Here is a 20361-nt window from a genome sequence, read left to right as displayed (position 1 = left end):
CACTTTAAATGAATATTTAGGCCATGGGATGGTGAGCAGAGAGGAGGCAAAGGGGCAGGTATTGCACCTTCTGTGATTGCATGGGAAGGTGCTGTGGGGAAAGAGTGAGGTATTGGGTGTGACAGAGGATTGGTCCAGGATATCCCGGAGAGAAGGGTCCTTGTGGACTGCTGACAGTGGGAGTGAGGGGAAGATGTGTTTGGTAGTGGCATCATGCTGGAGTTGGCAGAATTGGAGGAGGATGATCTTTTGAATGAGGAGGCTGGTGGGGTGAAAAGTGAGGACAAAAGGACCCTACCTTGGTTCTGGAAGGGAGGGGAAGCAGTGAGAGAAGAGGTGCGGGAGATGGATTGGACATGGTTGAGAGCTCAGTCAACCACAGTTGGTGGTTTCCAGTGGGCATTCAACCTTCGTTGCTTGAAAATATTTTTAGTATTTCGTTCTGCCTTTCTTTCTTTTCATATAATACTGTAAAACAGCTTGAACTCAGGAATGGTGGCTTCGATAGGTACTCAGGGTCTAGAATAAAATAGCAAGGTGGTGGGGCTAGGGGTGGGGGCGAGCAGAGAGGGCAGGCGCAAGACCTTGGCATAGGTAACCCAGACGTCTAGGTTTGCTGGGGTTCCTGCAGAAATTAACAACAGACCATCTTTCCATTTAAAGAAAAAGGTTTCCAACCCGACAGCCACAGATTGACATCAAGGTGGTGGGTGGCAGGAGAGCCCAGGTTGGACATCGGGGAAAGTTGGACTGGCAGAGGGGATGGGAAGTGGGGATCCAGTCTTGTGGTGGTAAGCTTGTTGGGACTGGAGGAATCACACTCCTGCTCCTCCTGGTGCAATAATGACACTCACCTCATGGATCTTGCCATTCTTGCTTCTTTTTAACTGTTGTGATTCCTGAGATCCAGGAATCCTGACCTCCACGTATTACAAATAAAAATGCTGTTAAATTGGAGGCAGACTCCTTAAAAGTTTCCAATGTCCAACTTGCCTGCTGAGTAAGGAAGTGAGCAGGTTGGACAGTGAAAAAGCTTTAAACGTTTCCCATTCCCAAATGTGCCCAATCCACCTATTTTTGGAAGAGAGCCTCTCAGAATACTAAAAGGTAAAAGATGGTCTGCAGTGAATAGCGATGCCACTAATTGGAAAAATTGATCTGTTTGATCCGGAGGTCAAACGTTGGGGCCAAGACTTAGATACTTTTTCACTGCCAATGAAATCACGGCAGAAGAGAAACAAAAAATAATATTACTTATTGTTTGTGGCCCATAAACATAACCTTGTGCAAATTGACAGTCACCATTTTACAATCATCTCGGACCATAAACCATTACTTAGGACTTTTTGTGAAGATAAGTCTGTCCCACCAATAGCTTCAGCCCAGTTTCAAAGATGGGCACTGCTCTTGGCTGCATATTTGTACACCTTTCAGCATAGACCAGGAAGCAACATATCAAATGTGGTTGCTTTGAGCAGGCTTCGATTACCACAAACACATTTTGAACCTCCCACTCCGCAGGAGATCGTCCTGGCTCTAAATTTTCTTGATACCTTATCTACTTCACTGCCCACATTAAAGCATGGACCAACAGAGACCCTGTGTTGTCAAGAGGCTGGTTCTTAAAGGCTGGCATTTTGAGAAGTTGGATCATATTAGGCCCTATATGCAATACAGGGATGAAATCGCTTGTGAGGACGGGTCCCCCTGTGGGATTTCTGAGCAATAGTGCCACCCCCCACTGGCAGCCTCTTCTTCAAGAATTACACAGTGGTCACCCGGGGCAATCTGATATTGCAACATTCTGCTTATTAACAATAATCCTTTTACTCTATATGGACTTGCAAAAGATGGGTTGACAATCTCAAAGATCAATGCAGGTGATCATTTTTTCATCGAAGCCAGCATATAGCCTTTAGCCATCAATCAGGGCGGGCCCCGGGCAGACGGGTGCAGACTTTTACACTGCCAACCAATGTGCCATAAAGTTAAAAGTAAATTACTGTGGATACTGGAATCTGAAACACAAACAGAAAATATCGGACAATCTCAGCAGGTCTGACAACCTCTGTGGAGAGGGAAGGGAGCTAATGTTTTGAGTCTGGATGACTCTTTGCCGAAGCTTTGATAACGAGTCATCCAGACTTGAAACGTTAATCCCGTCTCTCTCCACAGATGTTGCCAGACCTTCTGAGATTGTCCAGTCAATGTGCCAGTTCCCCAGTTCCATCTTGCTTACAGGCCTTTTTGCAGAGACGGCATGGGGAGAGGGTGGGGGCAGCAGCAATTTAAAATGCCTATTAAGGCCTATTGTCAGAGGCCGACTCAAATTTTCCCATAGGCCTCCAAATTCCCTGCATGGGGAGGGAGATGAGACAGTGCAACCTCCTGGCAATGGATCGGGGAGTCAGCACTGCAGGCAGGCTTAAAAGGCCCTCTCTGCCTGCCGAGGTTCAACTGCAGCCACGGTCACGCTGTGAAGCACCTGCCTGTTTGAGAATCTGATTCCAAAGTCCCTGGTGCCCACTCAAAAACACTGCGCTGCATTGCATAATAATCGAACCTCCAGTGGACATAACACCTGCCAAATTCTGCTCGAGTTATCTGACATAAGCTGATCCAACAGGTTCCTGGGTGGACAATTTTAGTGCTGGTGTGGGTAATTATTCTCTTTGCTACTTACGAGACAGAACAAGAATATCTTCCAGTGTCATTCACGAATGCAGGCCAAAATCCTAATGAAGTTCCTTCAAATGTTATTCGGCCTGTTTTTCCTAAAAGCTCCATATAATCACCGTTGGAAATGTCTTTGAACCAGTTGATGCGAAATCCATTTGTTCGAAGGTCACCCAGGACAAGTGGAGTGGAAGCATTGCACAGTTTACAGCGTATACGCACATGTTCCCCTTCAAGAGCTATTGTTTTCGACCCATAAGAAGGACATTTAATCAGATCTCCTAAAATCAAAAGTAGAAAGTTTCCGTGGGAAATGACAGTAAAGTGGTATGAGTAAAGTGCTATGAGCAGCATATAGATCCTTGTTTATACAGATTCACTCTTTATACTTCTTATTGTGTGATTATGCCAGTCAAAGATATTCCATTCAATGGTTATTTTGACTATGATGAAGGCAAAATATATCATAACACAGATGTATTTTCTTTTTATGTAAATTTCCTCCAAAAGGTAATTGTTCTTTACTGTAGTTGTGTTCCACAGACACCAATTTACTTTACTGAGTGTCCAAATACTATTTGACCATAGGGGCATTGCAGCCAAGTTCAACGAATACCTCATTTGATATCTATGTGGGCCCTTCTAGCAGGAGTGACTGGATGTGATTAGCAACAGGAAGGTATACTTCCCTCTTTAAGATCAATTATAGTTTCCCTACTGCTGCTCCAAATTAGATCAGTTGAATGTTCCTGGACCATCCTGATCAGTATAGCTATATTGACCTTCTCTCCAGCATAAAGTCAAGCTTGGAGATGTTCGCCGATGAAGATACAACGTTCAACACCATTTGCCACTCCTCAGATACTGAAGAAGTCTGTATTCATCTGCAGCAAGACCTGGACAACAGTCAGGCTTGGCGTGATAAATGGCAAGTGACATTCAGGTCACATAAGTGCCAGACAAAGGCCATATCCAACAAGAGAGAATCTAATCATCTCCCCATGATTTTCAGTAGCATTACCATCACTGAATCTGCCACTACCAATATACTGGAGGTTACCATTGATACAAATTGAACTGGAATAGCCATATAAAGACTGCGGCTACAAGGGAAGGTCAGAGACTGGGTATTCTATGCCAACTCACCTCCTGATTCCAAAAGTCTGTCCACCATCTACAAATCCCATGTCAAGAGTATGATGAAATACTCTCCACTTGCCTGGATGAGTGCAGTACCAACAACACTCAAGACGCTCGACACCACCTAGATAAAGCAACCCGCTTGATTGGCACTAACCTTAAACAATCACTTCCTCCACCACCAACGCACAGGAGCTGCAATGTGTAACATCTACAAAATGCACTGCAGTAACTCATCAAGGCTCCTTCAACAGTACCTTCCACACCTGCAAACTCTAACACTTAGAAAGACAAGGGCAGCAGACACATGGGAACCCCGCCACAGTCAAGTTCCCCTCCAAGCCACACAACATCCTCACTTGGAAATATATTACCGTTCCTTCGCTGTCGCTGGGTCAAAATCCTGGAAATCCCTCCCTAACAGCACTGTTAAAGTACCTACACCACATGGATTGCAGTGGTTCAAGAAGGCCATCACTTTTTCAAGGGCAATTAGGGATGGGCAATAAATGCTGGCCTAGCCAACAATGCCCACATCCCGTAAAATTTTAAAAATGTCACTAGATAAGTGTGGTGAGCATCAGGAAATGTGGGTTATATTGTAAATGAATTCTGAATGGACTATTATTGCAATGTAAGGCCTAGAAATTCACTGGCACCTAAGCATCCATCATGATACGTAATGGAAGTCCCCATTTCAGATTGAATCTCTACTATAGGCATCTAAAGTACACATTTGAATGATTTAGGAAGTTCATTATTGTAAATAATAAGGAATCTACACTTGTTCGAGGATCCTTTTTTGGAATTGGGCTACCCCAGCTCTTTACCCAGCATGTTATAAACTCCTCAACAACTCATGATGCTAACAGATAAACATGTGCTACTTAAATGGCTCATAGATACATAGAAGACAGGAGCAGGGGGAGGCCTTTTGGCCCTTCGAGCCTACTCCGTCATTCATCATGATCATGGCTGATCATCCAACTCAATAGCCTAATCCTGCTTTCTCCCCATAGCCTTTGATTCCATTCTCCCCAAGTGCTATATCCAGCCGCCTCTTGAATATATTCAAAGTTTTAGCATCAACTACTTCCTGTGGTAATGAATTCCACAGGCTCACCACTCTTTGTGTGAAGAAATGTCTCCTTATCTCTGTCCGAAATGGTTTACCCTGAATCCTCAGGCTGTGAGCCCTGGTTCTGGACACACCCATCATTGGTAACACCTTCCCTGCATCTACCCTGTCTAGTCCCGTTAAAATTTTATATGTCTCTATGAGATCCCCCCTCATTCTTCTGAACTCCAGCGAGAACAATCCAAACCTAGTCAATCTCTCCTTTTATGACAGTCCCGCCATCCCTGGAATCAGTCTGGTAAATCTTCGCTGCACTCCCTCGAGAGCAAGAACATCCTTCCTCAGAGAAGCAGACCAAAACTGCACACAATACTCCAGGTGTGGCCTCACCAAGGCCCTGTAGAATTGCAGCAACACATCCCTGCTTCTATACTCGAAACCTCTTGCAATGAAGGCCAACATACCATTAGCCTTCTTTACCGCCTGCTGCACGTGCATGCTTACCTTCAGCGAATGGTGCATAAGGACACCCAGGTCCCGCTGCACACTCCCCTCTCCCAATTTACAATCATTCAGGTAGTAATCTGCCTTCCTGTCTTTGCTTCCAAAGTGGATAACGTCACACTTATCCAAATTATACTGCATCTGCCATTGATTTGCCCACTCGCCCAACCTGCCCAGATCTTGAGGTAGGATCCCTGCATCCTCGTCACAGTTCACCCTCCCACCCAATTTGGTATCATCTGCAAACTTTGAGATGTTACATTTTGTTCCCTCATCCAAATCACTAATATATACTGTGAATAACTGGGGTCCCAGTACCGATCCCAGTGGCACCCCACTAGTTACTGCTCAACGACTAAATACTGGTTTGTTGCTTATTGGTCCTTTCCAGTTTTTGCCTAAACCCAAGGTATATTTTGGTCTATTTTCTAATTTCTATAACTGATTATTGACCTCTGAAAAGTTAATGCATCCATACCTCATTCACAATGGTTTTGAAACATTTGTCATCTCCAAGCAGATTTCTCCGCTGGTCTCCTTATTAGTTCCCTCAATTCCAACTCCAAAGTTCTGCTGTCTACAAGTTATCATATACTAGCTCCTGCTCAGTTATTTCCACACTTTCAAAAGATCTCTTCAAACCCCATATAGACTGAGAGGCGGTGGATTTAGAACTTAGATGAGGAGGAACTACTTCTCGCAGATGGTGGTGAATTTGTGGAACTTGCTACTCCAAAGTGTGGTGGAATCTGAGTCATTATATAGTTTCAAGAAAGAGATAAATATATTTTTGATTTTGAACAATGGGTTAAAGGGGTATGGGCACAGGTGAGAGGTGGATTTGAGACCAGGAAGAGATCAGCCATGATCTGATTGAATGGCGGATCAGGCTCGAAGGACTGAATTGCCTACTTCTGCTCCTAATTCTATGTTCCTATGTTCCTATCTCTTTGACTACGTCTTAAACCTCTCTAAACCACTCTTGAAACATCTGCTCATCATCCATTTCTTCACCTGCATTTCGTAAGGCATTAAAAAATTATTCATTGCATCAGATATTGACTACAGAATACAGATGACTATTTTCTAATTTCATGCACTATAATGGGAAAACTGAGGATTTTACTAAATGCCAGGTGAAATCATGAATTTAGTTCAGTTAGAACTCATTGGAATTTTTTTTTTTCATGTCAGCACTGAGAAAGTATTTTAAACCATTGCAGCAGAAATAATTGGGCTGGATTCTCCGTTGGCAGGATGTTCCATTTTGCCAGCAGCTCGAGGGTTTCCCGACGGCGTGGGGCTGCCCCACAATGGGAAACCCCATTGACCAGCCAGCATAACGGAGCATCCCGCCGGCGGGGTGAAATAGAAATGTTGCGTGGTGGGGCGGAGAATCGAGCCCATGGTCTTTCGGAAGCCCACTGTTTTACTTACCTTGAATTGTTCCCAGAAAACAAATGAATGTTATCAGTTTCAAATACTCCATGTCCATTATCACCTTCTGGTTAGGTTTCACCACTGAAATGGCATTTTGTTAATGTTAGAAAAAACTGTACAAAGAAAGATAGTAACATTTAGAACAGTTATTTATATACATAAACCAACATAGACTTTATGTTCAACCATTTAGTCCAATTTGTAAAGACCCTTCTCCTGAATTTGTGATTTATTAGTGACTATCTATTATTTATGACCCAAGTTTTGGACTCCCTCTCCCTTCTCCCCAACCCCCCCCCCCCCCCCCCCCCTGCCAAATATGGAAATGTTTTCTCTATGTTTATCCTATCAAACCCTTTCTTAATTTTAAAGACCTCTGCTATCATCTTTGCAAACCCACTGGAAGTTGAATCCAACCTGTGATTACCTCTTTATACTCAGATAGATTAAGCTGCAGGAGATGAGATAATGAGACCTAAAATCTTTTGGATTTAATCTGCTTTGCAGAATTAGCTATGGTTGTTGGACTTCCTGGACCTGGGGACGGCAGTTGTAGGAAAGACAGCCTTGATTCCTAGGAACACCTTACTTCAGACCCTAGGTCCTGTCCTCATCATCAGACCTTACTCCATGTGCCTCCCTCTCCAGACCCCTGCTCCCCACTACAAACCCCACTCCTTCTCTGCAAACCAGGAACTGACCTCCCCACCATATAATCAGACTCTCCACTTGGGATCATGGATCGGACCACTTCATAGAATTTACAGTGCAGAAGGAAGCCATTCAGCCCAGCGACTCTGCACCGGTCCTTGGAAAGAGCACCCTATTTAAGCCCACTCCTCCACCCTACCCCGTAAACCCAGTAACCCGACCTAACCTTTTGGACACTGAGGGGCAATTTAGCATGGCCAATTCACCTAACCTGCACACCTTTGGACTATTGGAGGAAACCCACGCAGTCACAGGGAGGAAGTGTAAACTCCACACAGACAGTCACTCAAGATGGAAATTGAACCCAGGTCCTGGAGCTGTGCGGCAACAGTGCTAACCACGGCAAATAATTCTGTATGTGACTTTTAATGGGGTCGATATTGTTAGTCTTCACAAAGGTGCATATGTTGACTTTTACTAATTGTTAATGTGATAACTAGCTAAAGAATAATATCATTTTCCAGCAATAGCTGTCCAACTGTTTCATTGTTATTAAATCATAATGAGCATGTGCTTCAGTGGTGATAATTAGATTTGTTTGAAAAATGCTTATTCGGTCCTTCACCTCTTTTTTTTGACTGAAGCTCTTGAATGATATTATACAGCTGTAACCTTTATTGTACATGCAGATCATGATGTATTAATTTTTCAACCATCAATCTTTTGTAAACCATTCAGAAAACAGTAAAATTTACAGTGGAGCCCTTTATAACTGGAGGATAGCCAATGTGGTACCAAGAAGCGAGGAAGGGATGAACCAGGAAACTACAGGCCAGTCAGTCTAACCTCAGTGGTGGGGAAACTACTGGAAGCAATTCTGAGGGACAGAATTAATCTGCATTTGGAGAGGCAGGGATTAATCAGGAACAGTCAGCATGGTAGATGAGGGCAATGTATTTGATGTCGTCTACTTGGACTTCTGCAAGGCTTTTGAAAAGGTCTCACATGGAGCCTGATAGTGAAGGTAAGAGCTGATGGAATCCAGAGGAATTTGGCATATTTGATCCAGAATTGGCTGAGTGGCAGGAAGCAGAGGGTGATGAGCGAGGGGTGATTTTCTGACTGGAAGCATGTGTCCAGTGGGGTACCACAAGTGAAACATTTATAGAAATGATGAGACTTGAATGTAGGAGGGTTGATCAGTAAGTTTGCGGATGATATAAAAATTGGTGAGATGGTAAATAGTGAGGAAGATAGCCTTTGATTACAGGAAGATATAGACGGGCTGGTCAGATGGGCTGATCAGTGGCACATGGAATTATATCTGGATAAGTGTGAGGTGATGCATTTGAGCAGGATAAACAGGATAAGGGAATACATGGTGAAATGGAACGAAAAATGAAATGAAACAGTAGAACCCTGGGAAGCACCAAGGATCAGAGGGACCTTGGTGTGCATGTACACTGGTCCCTTAAGTTGGCAGCAGGTGGAAACAGTGGTTAAGAAGCCATATGGTATACTTGCGTTTATTAGCCGAAACATAAAGTTTAAGAGCAGGGAGGTTATTCTGGAACTGTATAAAATGTTGGTTAGGCCACAGCTAGACTATTGTGTACAATTCAGGAATCCAGATTATAGGAGGGATGTGATAGCACTGGGAAGGGTGCCGAGGAGATTTACCAGAATCAAGTTTGGGCTGGAGAGTTTTAGCTATGAAGAAAGATTGGATAGATTGGGGTTGTTTTCCTTGGAGCAGAGGAGACTGAAGGGGAATGATGGAGATGGATAAAATTATGGGGGCCACACATGGAATAGACAGGAAGAAACATTTCCCCTTGGTGGAGGGATCAATGATCAGGGGGCATAGATTTAAGGTAAGGGGAAGGAGGCTGAGAGGGAATGTGAGAAAACCCTTTTCGCCCAGAAAGTGGTGGGAGTCTGGAAATCACTGCCTGGAAGGGTGGTGGAGACAGACACTCTCATAACATTTAAGAAGCATTTAGATGTACACTTGCGATGCCAAGGCTAACAACGCTATGGGCCAAGTTCTGGAAAATGAGACTAGAATAGGTGGTTGTTTTTGACCGACGTAGGTGTGATGGGTCGAAGGGCCTTTTCTGTGCTGTAGGCCTCTATGACTCTTTCTTCCTTGTCTCGTGACTGATGCTGATGGTCAGAGAGAACTAACCCTGACTAAAGATGTCAATAAGAAAAACATTAGAACTTTTCTGATAACTCCTGGAATGGATGTCTTTGACTTTGCTAGTAGAAAACTTTACCTTACCCATGGTATTCAACATTTTCAGTAAGAAAAAAATGTGAATCTTGTAGCCACGTAAAATGGCTGATTCCCGATTAGAATGGCCAAACCCCGATTTAAAATGACGAACCGAAGAGGCTGATGGGAAAATCAGCCAACAGGACTCAAACGGACAGCTGCAGGTAAAACGGTGTATTCGCCTCTGGGAAGTCAGTCCAGACCGATACCTGCAGCCATCAACATCACAACAACCCAGCCATCTGCATTTTAATCAGCCATCCCCGGGAACAATTGCTACAAATTAGCAATTGAAAGCCGACCCAGACCTTTTGGCGCCAGCAGGGGCTAACACAAAGAAAGGTAAACGACCACCCCCCGATCAAGGAATCGCCCCATTATTGGAGCATATCGAACCAAGTGATTGGGACCAAGTCCAATCACTTGGAACCAGGTACAAGGTCCGCCCCGAGAGGCGAGAAGCCCCTGGGGACTATAAGAATAGGGGCCAAGTTCAACTCGACCCTTCTTCTCCGCTCTGCACCCTTCGAGATCCTTCTACAAGAGAACGTAAGTTTTACTCCAGCGATCGCTACCAGATAGGCACTCCTGACTATCGACTTGTATCAGCTTTTGAATCCCGCAGGCTCAGAACCAATTCGAAAGACCATTCATTTCCCTGACCTGGTGGGCCATTTCCAAAAGTTAAGTATTGGCCTTTTAGTGGTAGGTAGTAGTCTAGAAGTAGAATTATTGTATAAGTATTAATTGCTGTATATAATAAATGAGCGTTGATTTAACTCTTACTAAGCGGTGTGTTGCATTATTAATCATTACTTGGACTTGAACCACGTGGCGGTATCAGAAAGATACCTGGCGACTCATGAGCAAAGGTGACAGAATTAGAGCAAATAAACTAAGGCTAAAACGAGCAACATTATCTTTTTAGCAACACAACTTTAGAATCTGTTTCAGAGATAACAGGAAAAGTAGAAGGCTATGCATTGAATGCAATTTTAATATGATAATATAGTCATTGCTTTTCAAAAGCAAATCAAACTAAATATGTCAAGGTGTGCAAAAATTCACTTCTGTCAACTATGTAAAGCTGCAGAAAATGAAGTGTGAAAAAGACTGCAAAGAAATTGTATGTTGTCAATTCAGAAACTTCAGTAATCAAACTTTTGATGGGTTTGATTAACGCTGGAGTTAACTATATGTTGGTAAAACCACAAAAAACAATAAAATAGTCTATTAATGTTAGAAAATGATATCACAATCATTATTTTGTTCGAAGGCTTGCTATTCAAACTCATTCTTTAAGCCGAATAAACTGCAGCTATTTGAAACAGAGCATTGTCTAACTGAACCGCAACTTCTCAGGTACATTTTTCAAATTTGGTTCTGTCTCATACTAGAAATGGTTGTCTTTCAAATTGAGCCCTCAGTAATTTAAATAACAATCTAATGGCATTTGCATAATGTTTCTGCAGTTGTGGTTTCACATATATACACACACAAAGCAAGTTTCGAACAGCTATGACACTTCTCCATCCAGTGGTTTTACTGTATCTCAACTGTCAAGCAATGGAACAAATGTCATATTCCATGTGTCTTCATGCCACCTTTAATATGAACAGGGATTAAAATATTGACATCTACAAATTAATTCTCCCATGTATTAACAAATGATCAGGCAGAATTTGCAGGCAGGGGAATGGAGCCCAAAAATTTTCCGGGGTGATTCTTCCGCCCACCCCTGACCTGACAACAATTTTCTGTGTCTGGGGTGCCCTGCTCATCCTCATCCTGTTTGAGACCCTTATGTGGCTAATTATTTGCCATTTGGCGACTTCTGTTCACTTTGAACGGGCAACTACTGTGACTAGGGGCATGTATCCTTCAAAAGATCCTGAGTAGTCAACATGAACTTGATGCCAAGCCTCTTCCGGCCATTCCCAAAGATGCAGCGGCGCTAACGGTGGCAAGTTTTGCACATTTGCACATGATTATGTTCCAGACTTCTCTATTTCTTCGCCCAATCCAGGCCACCAGAAATAGCTATCCTTGCTATCTCTTTCATTCTCACAATTCCACAATGGCCCTTGTGTAATCTGTCCAACACTCATCTTCTCAATGTAGGCGGAATGACCCCCCAAAGAAGACATCCTGACTGTACAGATAATGGCAATTTAAAAAAATTCATTCATGGGTTGCAGTTGTTGCTGGCTGGGCCAGCATTTATTGCTCACTTAAGAGTCAACCACAGTGCTGTGGATCTGGAGTCACATGTCTGCCAGACGGCAGATTTTCAACCCTAGATGTTTTTTACGACAATCGACAATGGTTTCATGTTCGCCTTTAGACTTCTGGGGCGTCATTCTCCGACCCCCCGCCGGGCGGGGGCGGGAATCGGGCCGCGCCGGTTGGCCGGACCCCCCAGTCAATTCCCCGGCCCGGATGGGCCGAAGTCCCGCCCAGGAATTGCCTGTCCCGCCGACGTAAATCAAACCTGGTTTTACCGGCGGGACCAGGCGGCGTGGGCGGGCTCCGGGGTCCTGGGGGGGGGGGGGCACGGGGCGATCTGACCCCGGGGGGTGCCCCCACGGTGGCCTGGCCCGCGATCGGGGCCCACCGATCCGCGGGCGAGCCTGTGCCGTGGGGGCACTCTTTCCCTTCCACCTCCGCTACAGCCTCCACCATGGCGGAGGCGGAAGAGACTCTCCCCACTGCGCATTCGTGGGAAACTGACAGCGGCCGCTGACGCTCCTGCGCATGCGCCGGGAAACTGGCAGCGGCCTCTGACGCTCCCGCGCATGCGCCGCATTTCCGCGCCAGCTGGCGGGGCAACAAACGCCATTTCCGCCAGCTGGCGGGGCGGAAATCCCTCCGGCGTCGGCCTAGCCCCTCAATGTTGGGGCTCGGCCGCCAAAGATGCGGAGCATTCCGCACCTTTGGGCCGGCGCGATGCCCGTCTGATTGGCGCCGTCTTTGGCGCCAGTCGGCGGACATTCCGCCGTTGGGGGAGAATTTCGCCCCTGATTCCAGTTTTTATTGAATTCAAATTTCACCATCCGCCATGGCGGGATTCAAATCCGGGTCCCTGGAGTATGACTCTAGTCTCTGGATTACTAGTCCAACGACAATGCCACTATGCCACTGCCGCTTCTCGTGGAGTATAGTTTCAGGTCAGGTGTTGATTCTGAGGTCATGCCTCTTAGCATCACCTCCATCATTTTGGAGAGCAACCCATTCAAAGGTCTATCTGTTCAAAGGAGAAGATACTTCTGTCGAACCACTTGTTGATGAACTATTTGGCAGCAGTAAATGAGAAATCCCATCTGCATTACAATGAAAACTTGATTGTCAACACTTGATGGCATAAGTGTGAGCAGACAAAAAAAGTGCCCATCTCTGCATTCTGCTTGCTGCCAATGACAGCACTCCTGTATGTGGTCCAAAAATTGTCATTAATGGACGATGATCCATCAATAATGTGAACTTCCTTCCATACTAGAATTGGTGGAGTCTCTTTACTCAAAGTATAGCTCCTGAGGCTTCTCTTTCGATTTGTGCATATTTACTTTCAGCTTTGCTCAATATTCTGGACTCAATAGCAATGGGTTTCTCTTCACCCGACGGCACCACCGCTCCAACACCCTAGGGAGATGCATCACATGCGAACTGTAGAAGTAAATGTGTCAGGACTTCAAATTCGAGCAACACCTCCTTGGCACGCACAAATATGTTGCTGCACTGGTTCGACCATTTCCACTTTTTTTGGCACAGCAGGTCATGCAAGAGTTTTAAAACGGTCGCCAAATTCTGAACAAATCTTCTGTAGTAATTCAAAAATCTTAAAATGGATTGCAATCAGTTAACAGGTGTGGCGCCTCTGTATTTAACTTTGACCTTTGAAGGAGATTTGCAAAGGCTTGCGGCATCTATCACATATCTCAAATACTCAATTGGAAACTGGAAGAAATTGCACTTGTTCCTGCTGACCCTCAACCTGTAGTCCTCCAATCTTTGCAGAGTGGCATCTAGATTGCAAAGGTGTTCGTTTTGGTCTTTACCAGTAACCAGAATGTCTCTCAGGTTACACTGGACTCCACTTAGCCCACTCAATATTTGGTCCATTGTTCTTTGGACAGTGTCTATTCATTTTACTTGCTGTCCCCTACCACCACTATATCCCTGTTAACTATCCCTGCTTGAATGGTCTCCTGTATCACGGTGCCATTACTCATCCACCCTGCCAGCCTGGTTTTCATCCATTCAGGCTGCAAGCACCTCAAACATGAAAATATTATATTTTTGATTTATATTTCTCAAAATTTCATGACATGAGATTAAAAAAAACTCTTGCATTTATTAATAAAACATATTCTCCTCCTTAAAACTATGCACAAATCCAAATCTACTGCCTCTTCTGATAGAGTTGGAAATGTTAAAGGAAATGCAGTGTCATGTGTATTCTGAAAACCCAATCTACATGTATATATTTGCCTGAACTGATACACGGGAATGGAATAAATTACACAGACAACCAAAATATCACAGCAGATTTTGTAAACAAATGACAAAACGTATTTTGTTTGTTTTACTGGATCCCTTAACTACAAAGGAACATTACATTTGAATGGTGCTTCATAATCAAATAAATGTGATCATGTGAACTATTTTGATATAAAATCGGCATTCCATATTTTCAGGTTTTTTTTTAAATTGTGAAGAAAATGTGTATGCAATCTGAAGTCACCATCTTAATCAAACACCCCTGAAAGCTTCTGCCTGTTTCCAGCATAGAATTTACAGTGCAGAATGAGGCTATTTGGCCCATCGAATCTACACCGGCTGAAACAGCACCCTACCTAAGGCCACACTTCCACCCTATCCCCATAACTCAGCAACCCCACCTAACCTTTGGATACTACAGGGCAGTTTAGCATGGCCAATCCACCTAACCTGCACATCTTTGGACTGTGGGAAGAAAACGGAGCACCCGGAGGAAACCCACACAGACACAGAGTGAACGTGCAGACTCCACAGAGACAGTGACCCAATCCGGGAATCGAAGCTGGGACCCTGGAGCTGTGAAACAACAGTGCTAACCACTGTGCTACTGTGCCAGCCTGGCATATGGGAATCAAACATTTAAACCGAAACATATGAGGGTACACATTCTATAACATGATGCTACCTTATTATTATGAGTGCAAAGGCCATTAATGATAAGAGCCATCATGTAAAGCAGTGATGACTGGAGTCTGCAGGTGATTGAAGGTAAAGAGCTGTCGCTAATTTTCTCTCTCTCACTGAACACTGAGACCAATTTGGTGAGGCTTACCACACATCAGCCAAAATCACCTAATTCCATTATGGATGTCGAATTGGCAATGGTCTTCTCGGCTCATTCATGCGTTCGCCTTTTATAGCTTAGCTACTGACCATCTAAATTCAGGACAGTCAATGTCTGACTTTTTTTTCCCAAGTGTCAGCCAGCCTTCCTGAGTAAGGAAGTTAGAGACAGGTTGAACCTTCCCGTGACAGGTGCTCACAGTAAACCATGTTGGAATGTATGGGCAGCTCCAGTGAGAGCTTTAGAACATAGAACATAGAACATTACAGCGCAGTACAGGCCCTTCGGCCCTCGATGTTGCGCTGACCTGTGAAACCACTCTAAAGCCCATCTACACTATTCCCTTATTGTCCATATGTCTATCCAATGACCATTTGAATGTCCTTAGTGTTGGCGAGTCCACTACTGTTGCAGGCAGGGCATTCCACGACCTTACTACTCTCTGAGTAAAGAACCTACCTCTGACATCTGTCTAATATCTATCTCCCCTCAATTTAAAGGTATGTCCCCTCGTGCGAGACATCACCATCCGAGGAAAAAGGCTCTCACTGTCCACCCTATCCAATCCTCTGATCATCTTGTATGCTTCAATTAAGTCACCTCTTAACCTTCTTCTCTCTAACGAAAACAGCCTCAAGTCCCTCAGCCTCTCCTCATAAGATCTTCCCTCCATACCAGGCAACATTCTGGTAAATCTCCTCTGCACCCTTTCCAATGATTCCATATCCTTCCTATAATGCGGCGACCAGAATTGCACGCAATACTCCAAATGCGGCCGCACAAGAGTGTTGTATAGCTGCAACATGATCTCATGGCTCCGAAACTCAATCGCTCTACCAATACAAGCTAACACACCGTACACCTTCTTAACAACCCTCTCAACCTGGGTGGCAACTTTCAGGGATCTATGTACATGGACACGGAGATCTCTCTGCTCATCCACACTGCCAAGAATCTTACCATTAGCCCAGTACTCAGTCTTCCTGTTATTCCTTCCAAAATGAATCACCTCACACTTTTCTGCATTAAACTCTATTTGCCACCTCTCAGCCCAGCGCTGCAGCTTATCTATGTCCCTCTGTAACTTGTAACATCCTTCCGCACTGTCCACAACTCCACCGACTTTAGTGTCATCTGCAAATTTACTCACCCATCCTTCTACGCCCTCCTCCAGGTCATTTATAAAAATGACAAACAGCAGTGGCACCAAAACAGATCCTTGTGGTACACCACTAGTAACTGGACTCCAGTCTGAACATTTCCCATCAACCAACTCCTTTTGTCTTCTTCCAGCTAGCCAATTTCTGATCCAAACTGTTAAATCATCCTGAATCCCATGCCTCCGTATTTTCTGCAGTAGCCTACCATGGGGAACCTTATCAAACGCTTTACTGAAATCCATATACACCACATCCACCTGTTTACCCTCATGCACCTGTTTGGTCACCTTCTCAAAGAACTCTATAAGGTTTGTGAGGCACGACCTACCCTTCACAAAACCGTGTTGACTATCTCGAATCAAATTATTCCTTTGCAGATGATTATACATCCTATCTCTTTGCAACCTTTCCAAGATTTTTCCCACAACAGAAGTAAGGCTCACTGGTCTATAGTTACCGGGGTTATCTCTACTCCCCTTCTTGAACAAGGGGACAACATTTGCTATCCTCCAGTCTTCTGGCACTATTCCTGTAGACAAAGATGACTTAAAGATCAAGGCCAAAGGCTCAGCAATCTCCTCCCTAGCTTCCCAGAGAATCCTAGGATAAATCCCATCCGGCCCAGGTGACTTATCTATTTTCACACTTTCCAGAATTGCTAACACCTCCTCCTTATGAACCGCAAGCCCTTCTAGTCTAGTAGCCTGAATCTCAGTATTCTCCTTGACAACATTGTCCTTTTCCTGTGTGAATACTGATGAAAAATATTCATTTAGCACCTCTCCTATCTCCTCGGACTCCAAACACAACTTCCCACTACTGCCCTTGACTCGCCCTACTCTTACCCTAGTCATTCTTTTATTCCTGACATATCTATAGAAAGCTTTAGGGTTACTCTTGATCCTACCTGCCAAAGACTTCTCATGTCCCCTCCTGGCTCTTCCTAGCTCTCTCTTCAGGTCCTTCCTAGCTAACTTGTAACTCTCGAGCGCCCTCACTGAACCTTCATGTCTCATCTTTACAGAAGTCTCCTTCTTCCTCTTGACAAGTGTTTCGACTGCTTTAGTAAACCACGGTTCCCTCACTCGACCACTTCCTCCCTGCCTGACAGGTACATACTTATCAAGGACACGCAGTAGCTGTTCCTTGAACAAGCTCCACATTTCCATTGCGTCCATCCCCTGCAGTTTTCCTCTCCATCCGATGCATCCTAAGTCTTGCCTCATCGCATCATAATTGCCTTTCCCCCAGATATAACTCTTGCCCTGTGGTATATACCTATCCCTTTACATCACTAAAGTAAACGTAATCGAATTATGGTCACTATCACCAAAGTGCTCACCTACCTCCAAATCTAACACCTGTCCTGGTTCATTATCCAGTACCAAATCCAATATGGCCTCGCCTCTCGTTGGCCTATCTACATACTGTGTAAGGAAACCCTCCTGCACACATTGGACAAAAACGGACCCATCTAATGTACTCGAACTATAGCGTTTCCAGTCAATATTTGGAAAGTTAAAGTCCCCCATAACAACTAGCCTGTTGCTTTCGCTCCTATCCAGAATCATCTTTGCAATCCTCTCCTCTACATCTCTGGAACTTTTCGGAGGCCTATAGAAAATCCCTAACAGGGTGACCTCTCCTTTCCTGTTTCAAACCTCAGCTCATACTACCTCAGTAGACGAGTCCTCATCAAACGTCTTTTCTGCCACCGTAATACTGTCCTTGACTAACAATGCCACCCCTCCCCCTCTTTTACCACCTTCCCTGAGCTTACTGAAATATCTAAATCCCGGCACCTGCAACAACCATTCCTGTCCCTGCTCTATCCATGTCTCCGAAATGGCCACAACATCGAAGTCCCAGGTACCAACCCATGCCGCAAGTTCACCCACCTTATTCTGGATGCTCCTGGCATTGAATAAGACAGACTTTAAACCACCTTCCTGCCTGCCGGTACACTCCTGCAACTTTGAAACCCTACACGTGACCTCACTACTCTCAACCTCCTGTATACTGGAGCTACAATTCAGGTTCCCAAGCCCCTGCTGAACTAGTTTAAACCCTCCCGAAGAGCATCAGCAAATTTCCCCCCCAGGATATCGGTACCCCTCTGGTCCAGGTGCAGACCCTCCCGTTTGTAGAGGTCCCACCGACCCCACAATGAGCCCCAATTATCCAGAAATCTGAAACCCTCCCTCCTGCACCATCCCATTGCTTTGGTGCGAATGGCTGGATTCCAAACTCCTGCAGATCCAGAAGTTGCACCGGTCATAACTGCTGGGCAGCAAAGGTTATTCTTGTGTTTTCAATTGCCTGAGACAATTATTTTACAAAACTTATCTACAGAAAGCATCGCATTAACATGGTCCTGGAAACAGAAATGAAAATGAAACTCAGGCTTCATTCACTCCTGGGCAAAGATCCCCAGGTGGGTTCCCGATTCCTCATAACTAAACCTTACTATCACTCGGTTAGCCGCTACTTTTCGGAATGACTTACCAGAGATCATTTGCAATGAGCGGGAGTCGAAATGAGTCAGGGAAGGATTTTTTTTCGGGGTTTAGCGGTGAAAATCGACTGCTTGCGGATTGCTGTAAACGAAAACCTGAATGGCGTTTGTTGTCGGATGTGTATTGATCACACCGGCAATGAATGAGCACATCTGGAAACCGCGATCACAGACACTGCTATAGGCCATTCACCCTGCAGCCCCGGTTCGGAGTGGAAGCCAGAATTGGAATCTCCTTTTCATCACTAATCCTGTTCAGCAGTCAGAGGCAAGGCAGACACATCGCAGAAATTAGTTTTCATGGACCTGGGATGTCAGAGCTTCATTGCAACCTTTCACCGTGGTCCGCATTGGTTTATTCTCTTTCATGATTTCCGGCCAGTCTGCTTCATAAAACCTTTTTTCCAGCCCTGATACACTACCCTCTTCCTGTTTCACTGCTTTAAAGAAAATAAACACTCCCTAGTAGCTATCTTAATAATTGAAATCTCACCTGCCACTGTTTCCATTATATCAACAGCTTCCTCCTCCCAGTAACACCCTCCCAGCACTGACACCGTCAATAACACTCTCCTATCACTGAAAAACTTCCAACACCTCTTCACTACTTTCATGCTATTAAAAGATGGTTTCCATTACTTCCAGACCAAAGGTCATCCTGTCAATAAATCCAAACCTATAAAAAGGTGTTCCCAAACGGCACCATCCTCCTCAGGTGTCCTTCCCGATCCTGGAATGAGCACCTCCAGTACTGTTGTATGTTTCCGGCTTATCTTTTGTAATTACATATGTATCTGGGACTTTTTAAAAATAGGCTTGTTATAAATGTGGGTACATTACTAATGCGAACTTCACAATCAAAATCAATGATTTATAATTTCCATGGAAATATTGACTTCTTTTCTGCACATTTCTCTGCCTGAAGGCAGGCCCGGCCCATTGAGCCATATCACAGATAGGACATAGCGGCAGATCCTATGTCATAGGCATAGAATTTACAGTGCACAAGGAGGCCATTCAGCCCATCGAGTCAGCACCGGCCCGTTGAAAAGAGCACCCTACTTAAGCCCCACACCTCCACCCTATCCCCTTTATCCCCATAACCCAGTAACCCCACCTAACCTTTTTGGACACAAAGGGTAATTTAGCTTGGTCAATCCACCTAACCTGCACATCTTTGGACTGTGGGAGGAAACCGGAGCACCCGGAGGAAACCCACGCAGACACAGGGAGAACGTGCAGACTCCACACAGATAGTGATCCAAGCTGGGGATCGAACCTGAGACGCTGGAGCTGTAAAGCAACTGGGCTAACCACTGTGCTCCGTGCTGCCCTCCAGCCAGAATGGGGATCAACCCCATGCTGTTGGTACCAATCTGATCCATGCCAGCCATCCGGCCAAGTGCTCCATGGGTTGATTAGAGTGTTGATTAGAGTGCAGGACAGACATGTCCCTGTGAAAATGAGGAATAGAAATGGCAAGATTAGGGAACCATGGATGACAGGTGAAATTGTGAGACTAGTTAAGAGGAAAAAGGAAGCATACATAAAATCTAGGCGACTGAAGACAGACGAAGC

The 20361-nt window shown here is 44.8% G+C and overlaps 1 protein-coding gene across 1 annotated transcript in view; it reads right to left on the bottom strand.

The window, feature by feature from the left end:
- LOC140391771 (interleukin-18 receptor 1-like) overlaps positions 1 to 19390 on the bottom strand; it is a 61559-nt gene extending 42169 nt beyond the window's left edge. Inside the window, exons 1-3 of the mRNA XM_072476633.1 lie at positions 19277 to 19390; positions 6836 to 6919; positions 2684 to 2957 (exon numbers count right to left, since the gene is read on the bottom strand). Coding sequence (XP_072332734.1) covers positions 2684 to 2957; positions 6836 to 6919; positions 19277 to 19292 — 374 coding nt within the window. The 5' untranslated portion in view covers positions 19293 to 19390. The remainder of the gene's footprint in view (positions 1 to 2683; positions 2958 to 6835; positions 6920 to 19276) is intronic.
- Positions 19391 to 20361: the final 971 nt, after the last annotated feature.

Source organism: Scyliorhinus torazame, chromosome 15 (genome assembly GCF_047496885.1).
Source record: "Scyliorhinus torazame isolate Kashiwa2021f chromosome 15, sScyTor2.1, whole genome shotgun sequence".
NCBI classification, from domain to species: domain Eukaryota; kingdom Metazoa; phylum Chordata; class Chondrichthyes; order Carcharhiniformes; family Scyliorhinidae; genus Scyliorhinus; species Scyliorhinus torazame.
This window is presented reverse-complemented; position numbering and strand designations above follow the sequence as displayed.